Source organism: Nematolebias whitei, chromosome 3 (genome assembly GCF_014905685.2).
Source record: "Nematolebias whitei isolate Nwh7 chromosome 3, NemWhi1, whole genome shotgun sequence".
Classification (NCBI taxonomy): Eukaryota; Metazoa; Chordata; class Actinopteri; order Cyprinodontiformes; family Rivulidae; genus Nematolebias; species Nematolebias whitei.
The window spans coordinates 981,505-991,441 of NC_056500.1; the positions used below are offsets into that span (position 1 = coordinate 981,505).

The 9,937-nt window shown below is 45.6% G+C and overlaps 1 protein-coding gene across 1 annotated transcript in view; it reads right to left on the minus strand.

The window, feature by feature from the left end:
• Positions 1 to 9,606: 9,606 nt before the first annotated feature.
• The window catches only part of LOC119430353 (cytosolic purine 5'-nucleotidase-like), a 7,279-nt gene continuing 6,948 nt past the window's right edge, over positions 9,607 to 9,937 (minus strand). The window contains exon 7 of the mRNA XM_037697759.1: positions 9,607 to 9,674. Within this exon, the coding sequence (XP_037553687.1) occupies positions 9,607 to 9,674 (68 nt within the window). The remainder of the gene's footprint in view (positions 9,675 to 9,937) is intronic.

Here is a 9,937-nt window from a genome sequence, read left to right on the forward strand (position 1 = left end):
TCGGAGCATGTGGAGGGGCATTAAGTGTAGAACAGAATATAAAGGCAGGAGTGAACAATGCCCCAAAGACCCATCTCTGCCTGATGCTCTCAACAAGTTCTATGCACGCTTTGAAGACCCGAACAGACCACCCAGCACCAGACCCACCTCACCACCGGATGAAGAGCATCTCAGCGGGACCTCAGCTGAAGTAAGGAGTACCTTCAGGAGGATTAATCCGCACAAAGCAACTGGCCCAGACAACATCCCCGGAAAAGTGTTGAAAGAATGTGCTGATCAGCTCTTCAAGGTGCTGGCAGACATCTTTAACACCTCACTTACCCTGGAGACAGTTCCCACCTGCCTGAAGACTGCCACCATCATCCCAGTCCCAAAAAGCTCTACAGTGACTGGTCTGAATGAATATCGACCAGTGGCCCTCACCCTGATAGTCTCTAAATGCTTCGAAAAACTGGTCATGACTCACATCAAAACAACCATCAACATCAACGAGGACCCTCATCAGTACGCATACCGTGAGAACTGATCAACAGAGGATGCAATCTTCTCTGTGGTCCACACTGCGCTCAACCACCTGGAGCAGAAAAACTCTTATGTCCGTATGCTCTTTGTGACTTCACATCCGCCTTCAACACCATGATCCCCCAAACCCTGAGGGACAAACTATCCACACTAGGACTAAGCCCCTCCATTTGCAACTGGATCCTGGACTGCTTAACAAACAGACCACAGTTAGTGAGGATCTACAACTTCTCCTCCTCCACCATAAACCTCAGCACTGGCTCTCCTCAGGGATGTGTGTTGAGCCCCCTCCTGTTTACTCTGCTCACGTATGATTGTGCAGCTACCCATCCAGGCTGTCACATTGTAAAGTTTGCAGATGATACAGCGGTGGTGGGATGCATCACAAACAATGATGAGTCCAGCTACAGGCAAGAGGTGGAACACCTGGCGAGCTGGGGCAGAGAGAATAACCTTCACATCAATGTGAAGAAGGCAAAGGAGATGATTGTGGACTTCAGAAGGAACAAAAGCATCTACACCCCCCTGAACATAAGAGGATCTGCGGTGGAAGTGGTCTCCAGCTACAAGTACTTGGGTGTGCACCTGAATAACAACCTCAGCTGGAGCAACAACACCACCAGCCTGATGAAGAAAGATCATCAGAGACTCTACTTCCTCAGACGGCTGAGGCAAGCTGGTCTGGAAGCTCAGTCCTCACCTCCTTCTACAGGTGTGCAGTGGAGAGCATCCTGTGCTCCAGCATCAATGTGTGGCATGGAGGCTGCACAGCTGCAGAAAGAAAAGCTTTGCAGAGAGTGGTGAAGGCTGCACAGAAGATGTTGGAGTCAGCCTCCCCACCATCACAGACATCTACACCTCCAGATGCAGGAAGAGGGCCACCTGCATCATGAAGGACCCCACTCACCCAGCACACACACTTTTTGCCCCACTCCCCTCAGGAAGGAGGTTGAGGAGTATTAAGTGTAGAACCACTAGACTGAGGAACAGCTTCTACCCTGAGGCTGTTAGACTCATGAATCTCTAACCAGGAGAATCACTGTGAGAAATCACATCATGTTGCTGCTGATCTGTTTCATGTTGCTGCTGATCTGTTTCCTGTTGATGTGTTCATGCGTGCACATCTGCTCACACAGACTCAAGTTCATGTTTGTGCTGATGTTCAATGTTTTATGTTATGAGTGTTTAGTGTATGTTTAGTTTATGTTTTTCTTAGTTCATATCTTAGATGTTATTACTGTTTTTCTTTACATTTTATTGTTGGATGTAACTGGGACCCTGTGAACATATTTTCGTTCCACCACATGTACCACACGTGGTGGAACGAAAATAAAGAAACTCAGACTCTGACTCTGATTCTGATGAAATTACACATTATTAACATGAACTTACACAACATTAGTAAAACACATGAATACACTTACGCAACATTAGTATCTCTAATATCTATATTCTGATTTACCTCATTTTGTATTCCATTTTGTGTGTTACCTGTTGTTTTGTCTGTACAGCACTTTTATTGGCTTTGTAGCTGTTTTAAGTGCTTTATAAATAAAGTGGTATGGTATGGTAACACACAGGAGCATGTTGGGTCTCACCTCTGGTTACAGCCAGAGGGATGCTTCGGTCAGAATCGCTCCAAGTCCTCCCCAGCTGGACTCTGTACTGACACCGGTACAAAGCTACCGGAGAGTCTTGGACCGGCACTGAGAAGGTCACCTGATGCTGGATGACTGCAGCCTGGTGGGAGGCAAGGGGGCGTTCACTATCCTCCAGATAGAGTGAGAATGTGGCACCGGGGTATGCAGCAGAACCGATGCAGACCAGACGCCACACATCTGTCTGCAGCTGGAGAACGAGGGAGGGCACTGGAAGCACGTCTGAGAGGATGAACAGAAAATAACAAATTTACTCAGGTGAAATCACCGACATCATATAGACCAGGAAAAGCCTTTAGTTCTTTAAAAGAAGGAGCACAGTCCCATCACTTTTAAAATCCAAACACCAAACTTTGTGTAAAATGTAAAAATAATAATAATAATGCTCCGTGCAATTATTTACAAATGTGTTAAATCTTATTCACAATGGAACAGAGTAAACATGGCAACTGATGAAACTAAAAATTTGCATAATTTTAGATCTTTTTTTTTAAAGGCAGCAACACGCCCCAATAAAGTTGGGGCAACCAAAGGTTGTAAAAGTTACGATACAAAGAAACAGCTAGAAGACGTGTTTTCAACTGTCAACAGGCCTGTCAGAGGACAAGAGAGTTTTAGAGAGGCTGAAGGGCTAAGAAGTAAAGATGGGCAGAGGTTCATCAGTCTGCTAAACTGCTTTAAAACAGTGCACGAATTTCAGAATAATATTCGTCAATGGAAAATAGAGAAGACTTTGAAGGTCTCACCAGTGTCTAATCTCATGAGATGACTTCAATAATCTGTAGAAATCTCTGAGGTCAAAGGACAAGGGGGAAAGTCAATACTGGATGGTCGTAGGCTGTGGCCCCTCAGGGGGCCACTACATTTAAAACTGGTGTGGTTCAGTTCTGCAGGGGCTCAGGAACACATCCACAAATCATTATGTTCAAGCACAGCTCCCCGTGCCATCCAGTGCAGGTTAAAGCTCTATCGTGCAAAGAAGAAACCACGTGTGAACACCATGTGGAAACGTTACCATTTCCTCTGAGCCAAGGCTCGTTAAAATAAACCGACAACTGTTCTGTGGTCAGACCATTCAGAATGTTAAAGTCTTTTCAGAAATCACAGACACCATGTCCTCCTTATTAAAAAGAGGAGATCATCTGCAAGATCCTCAAGAAGATCAACCGGTCTTCTTTCAGTGGCCTGCAGTCCAAACCTCTCACCAAGTGAAAACATTTGGTGCATCATGAAACTAAACATCCAGAAAAGATGCTCCAGGACTGTTTGACATGTGGAATCAGACAAAAATGGGACAACGTTCTCCTCTCCAAGCTCCAGCAGCTGGTCTCAGGTCTTACAACGATTACAGACTGTTGATGAAAGAAGAGATGATGGTTCTCAGGGGAACACAGACTTGTCTCTATTTTAATTCAGATGTATTGTTTGCTAATTACCTCATGTCTTGCTAAAGGTTCTACAACTTTTTAGTTCAAACGTTTACTACAGTACACTGTAAGTCTTGACGGCAGCAGGATGGTTTAGTACTGTTGCCTCATAACAAGGAGGTCCTGGGTTCAATCCCCGGATTGGTCTTTTGGCCTTTCTGTGTGCAGTTTGTATGTTCTCTTTGTGGTTGTGTGGGTTTCCTCCCACAGTCTAAAGACATGCATGTTAGGCTGCCTCCCTTTGTCATGTTTTCTGCCTTGTCATGTTCTGCTCTCAAGCTTTGACTCTAAGCCACGCCCACTCTGCACCTCGGCCTAATCACACTCATACCTTGCACCTGTTCCTCGCTTTACTTATGAGCTTTAGCCACCCATGCACCCTGCCAGATTATCAAACCCTTTGAGGAAGTAGATGTCCAACGTTCTTGTCACAGCTCTATCTGATCATCTTGACTCAACCTCACACCTGCTTATTGGGAAACCTGACCTGCCTGCTCCTTGCCTGTTACTATATTGCCCTTTTGATCACAGTTATGACTTCCTCTTCTGACTCATTGACTACGACTCATGGTTCACCCTCTTGGAATAATTCTTGGTGTAAGGACGGTACTTTTCTGTGGCCCGGTTTGTGTCTGTTTTCCTCGTGCTTCCTCATTAGTTTCCATTGTTGCCACCTGTTTCTCGTCCCAGCTGTTTGTCATGATGTCTCGTCTTCTCCCAGTATTTAAGCCGTCCTATTCTGTCTTGTCCTTTTTCGGGTCGTCTTCGTTGGTACTCTCCCTTGGGTCTCCTGAGTCTTGTCCTGAGTCTTTCCCTGAGTCTTCCTGGTCCCTCGAGTTCCCCGTGTCTCTCTTGTCGCCTGAGTTCCCCGTGCCTAGTTCATGTAAGTTTTGCTGCTCCGTCAGCTTGTTTATTCTGTACTTTTATTTACCATTAAAACATATTTTTGTATATCTGCCGAGTTGAGTCCCTGTTCTGCACTCTGGGTTCGCTCCTAACCGCAAACCATGACACTTGGCTCTCGGACACCCTGTGTAGGACCCCCAACTTCACGCCTGGTTCTCGCCTCTGGATCTCCCTCTGGATCACATCTCTCTCAGTCCTGCTCTTCAGCTGCGTTCCTGCCGGTGATGGTGACGTCACCCTGCCCAGCTCCTACAGATGGCTCCCACCTTACCTGTATGAGAAGGTTAGTGGCTGTTTTTATGTTTACCTCCATCCTCACAGAAACATTCAGTCCACTAAACTTTCATGTCTCTGCAAATTGGGCTTGACACGGGACTCTGACCTCCACCAGCAGCTGTTTGACAATAAACCTTTTAAACCATTCTTGTTGTCTGGCGTCTTGCTCAAATCCAAAAGCACAACCCTTGTCACCCTTACAAACAGATCTGAGACCTCAGAGGGATTTGTTTGGTTAAACAGGTTAATAAATGAATAAAACATTAGTTTGAGATCTGTGTAAGGATGGTATTCCTCTGTCAGTCTCGCTGTGTCTGTACTCCCTAGTGTTTCTCAGTAATTACCCCGATCAGCTCCACCCACGTGTCCTCCAGGTGTTTGTAATTTGTCTCATCCAGTCTGTGTGCATATAAGCTCTGGTCTGTGTCTCAGTCCTTCAGTCCTTGTCGGTGCATCATCTGGTTCAGCCCCTGGTTTGTCTCCTGTGTTCCATGTAGAACTCTGACCTGATCCTATCTGTGAGTTTTGCTGCCACGTCAGCTATTTATTTTTTGATTATTAAAGTGATTATTATTTTACGTCCTGGCCTCGGCGCCCTGTCTGCACATGGGTTCGTTCTTGTTCAGCTCAGCCTGAAATTCCTGACAATCTGTAAATCAATGCATTCTCTTTTTTTATTTTTTACAATTTTTCATGACCCATTATTGAAACTAGGATTGTAATAAAAAAAATGAATTAAATCTAAATAATAATAATGTGAATTCTGTGAATTCTTACGTGTAACCTAACAAATTCTCCAGAGGACCTGACTTTTTTTTTCCATTCATTCAACCTTTATTTCTACAGGTTAGTCTCACTGAGCCACAAGGACTCATTTACAAGAGACACCTGTTCCAGACACAACAGATAAAGTACAGACAATAATAACAGTAAACATCCATCCATTATCTTTTACCCGCTTCTTCTATCTTGGGTCACGCCCATGTCCAGCAATCACTGTGCGAAGGGCGGGGGACACCCTGGACAGGTCTTCAGTCCATCACAGGGACATAGAGACAAATGAGACAAACAACCGTTCACGTTCGCACTCTCACCCAGGGACAATTTAGAGTTACCAATCAGCCTAACATGCATGTTTTTGGTCTGTGGGAGGAAACTGGAGTACCTGGAGAAAACCCACACATGCACAGAGACAACATGCAAACTCCACCCAGAAAGGCCCCCGGACCGGGATTTGAACCGGCAACCTTCTCACTGAGAGGCATCAGCTCTACCAGTTGCGCCACCGTGCTGCCCCAACAGTAAACAATGACAATAAACTACAGTTAAAATAGAAGAAGTGTATAAAACATTAAATCAGGGTGACCTAAACAGGGCGACATACTAAAAACAAGAACATGTCTGCTTTGATTTTTCTATTGACATTTTCAAATGTTTGAAACCCCTTAAAGAAATCAAGGTGGACAACTTAAGTTCCTGATGCAAGGTGTTCCATGTTGTGGGAGCAGAGTAGGAATGTTGCTATGCAGGCACACAGAAGTGCAGCGACTTCTCATGCTCCCGAGATTAAACCTTATTTTAATTACTTTAATTCCTATGAGCTGTTTTAGGCACTAGTTCAGTGCTAAATTCATGGCTCAAGTACAGCTCAACCGAACTGATGGCCATCAGAGACAGTTCGGGTATTGATATATCACCGAGGCTGAAATCTGCACTCAGCAGACAGCGGCTCCTGAGGACAACGGAACGGTGCAGCAAAGTGTGAGGAGCAACGGTCAAAAAGAAATGATGTGACTGGAAACGGAAGAGGGGGAAGCGGGCGGGCGTGTTGGCCCACCTAAAGGCTAGAAGGCGACCTTGTCGACCTTTGACCTCTCTAAGTGTCTTTAAGAATCTGTTGGACTCCTGGCAGGGACCAATGCTGACATGTTCCTGTTTTTAGTTTTATACATTCGCCTTAGAATCTAGCTGTTTTTTTGGTTACCTTTTTCTTTTAGCCATCCTATTTGTTAAAAAAATAAAAAAATGTAGTATGACTTTTTATAACTGTTTATTGTTGTCGCTGTTGTCCATTGTTGTCATCATTCTTTGTTAAATCAGGTCTCTCTTGTAAATGAGTCCTTGAGACTCAATGGGATTTACCTGTAGAAATAAAGGTTGAATGAATAAAAAAGACCATGATTCCTACTCTCTTTCTGTCCAATGTCCACTCACTGGGTAACAAAGTGGGCTTGTTACATCTGAGGATGTGATTTTACAGAAGAATAGAGAAATAAAGTTTTACAAAAGAATAAGGGCCGTCCTTTAAGGAGCAGCAGCAATGTGCACTCTGCCCATCTTTCAGATGATTGTACGGATATAATCTCGCTCTACTTTTGTGCAATGATAAAAAAGATCATTCTGATTCTGACTCAGAGATGAAGAACTGTGCTGTTCTTTGTTCTTGTTCGTCACCATTGTTTACATCCTGCCAGGTGCTCATGTTAACGAAGCATCAAAGGAGCTTATGACACCATTAGCTCACTGCAGATAAGCACCCGGAGGCATTTTACGTGGTTGCGGGGGACTTTAACCATGTGAAACCGATGGACACTGCCCAGTTTTTACCAGCATGTCACCTTTCCTATGTGGGGAGACAACACACTGGACTGTGTGTACACTAATATTCACGGTGCATACATAGCTCTTCCTTTCCCCCATCTTGGCCTCTCCGACCACATCTCACTCCTGCTGGGGCCAGCATATTGTCTTCTGATGAGACAGATTAGGCCAACAAAGAAGACAGTCACTGTGTGGCCCAGGGATGTAGACTCTGTGCTCCAGGACTGTTTTCAGTGCACATATTGGCAGGTCTTCAGAGAGGTGGCTACATATGGGGGAGAGGTGGACCTGGAGGAATACACCTCCTCTGTTCTTGGCTTCATCTCTAAGTGTGCTGATGATGTCATAACCACCAGGACAGTAACCTGTTATCCGAATCAGAAACCCTGACTGAATGCTGAGATGAGAGCTCTGCTGAAAACTAGGGATGCTGCATTCAGTACAGGTGAGGCATCAGCACTCCAAGAGGCGAGGAAAGACTGACTGCAGGCATTGCAAGGGCCAAAGCCACATACGCTCAGAAAATTCAGGGTCACTTCTTCACCAACGACCCCCGGCGCATGTGGAAGGGCATCGAGTGCATTACAAACTACGATATCAGGGATGTACAATGCCCAAGGGATCCCTCATTGCCAGATGCACTCAATAAGTTCTATGCTCGCTTTAAGGATCCTAACACCCCCCAGCACCAGACTTATACCACCACCCGGTGACACACCCCTCTGTGTGACCACAGCAAATGTGAGGAAGACCCTGCAGGGAATCAACCCCTGTAAGGCTGCAGTCTCCGACAACATCCCAGTGCGGGTACTGAAAGACTGTGCACACCAGCTGTCTGAGGTGATGGTGGACATCTTCAAAACCTCACTGTCAATGGCAGTTGTCCCCACCTGCTTTAAGCCTGCCACTATTGTCCCTGTACCCAAGTGCTCCACAGTGACAGGCCTGAATGACTACCAACCTATAGCCTGAACATTGGTAGTCATGAAGTGCTTCGAGAGGCTGGTCATGACCCACACCAAGCACTCCATCAACGTCCCTGTGGACCCACATCAGTACACCTACAGAAGGAACCACTCCACTGCTGACACCATCTCATCGGTGGTCCACACAGCCCTCACCCACCTGGAGAGCAGAAATTCTTACATCTGTCTGCTCTTTCTGGATTTCTCCTTGGCCTTCAACACCATCATCCCACAGACCCTGGTGCAGAAGCTCTCCTTTCTTGTACTGAGTCCCACACTGGGGAACTGGATTTTGGACTTCCTGACCAACAGATCTCAGACTGTCAGGATCCACAACAACGTCTCCTCCTCCATCACCCACAGCACTGGCTCACCCCAGGGCTGCATGCTAACCCCCCTCCTGTTCAATCTGCTGACATATGACTGCTCAGCTAGACACCTCAGCTGCCATATAGTGAAGTTTGCGGATGACACAGCAGGAGTGGGATGCATCATGAACAATGATGAGTCCAAATACAGAGAGGAGGTGGAACACCTGGTCCAGAGACAATAATCTCTGCATCAATGTGAAGAAGACCAATGAGATGGTGGTGGATTTCAGAAGGGACAAGAACCCTCTTCATCCCCTACACATTGGTGGAGCAGCTGTGGAGGTAGTCTCCTGCTACAGGTACCTGGGGATGCATATATCCAGTGAACTCACCTGGAGTGCCAACACTTCCTGTGTGGTCAAGAATAGGGCATTAACAGAGTACTCCAGTAATCTACACATCGATTGCTAGGACATCTATCGAGGTTAAAAATGTAACATTGAGTATCCGTAGTGACGTCATATTATGTGACCACCGTGTGACCGTAGGGGGCGGTGCTGCACTGTTGCAGGTCACAGAGTTTGGTGTAACACCGGGTCCACCGAACCAGAACCAGTTTCGGTTTAAGTTTCGTTTTTGACGTGCTGCGTTTCTTCACGTTTGCAGTTTAATAATAATAACTAATGGTTTAGTTTTTCCTGTGACTTATTTGCAGTATGATAAATGGTAGGAGCATAATATACGCTCCCAATGTTTTGTTGGTCTTTTTTTAAAATAATTACCTTTTTTGTGGTTTTATTTATTTATTTATTTATTTTTGTATCTTGAGATCTATGACGTCATCAAATACACGAGTTCTACTCGGGTTTTATTATGTTAATGTTGATTTTAAAAATTATATACTCGTTCAACCCCTAGTCAAGAAGGCCCACCAGTGTCTCTACTTCCTCAGGAAGCTGCGGATCTGCACTGCTGCTGAGAGCGTGGCTCTGCAGAGGGTGGTTAAGGCTGCACAGAAGACTGTGGAGAGCAACTTTCCCACCATCTTGGACCTCTACACTTCACGATGCAGGGAGAGGGTGCTCTGCGTCATGGAAGACTCCGTTCGTCCTACACATGTTCTATTCCAGCCCCTCCCCTCAAGCAGGTGGCTGATGAGCATTCAGAGCAAAACCACCAGGCTCAAAAATGATTTGTTCCCTGCAGCTGTCAGACTGCTGAACTCGAGCTGCACTTGATTCAGATTCATCTTACATTTTTTTAACTTTATT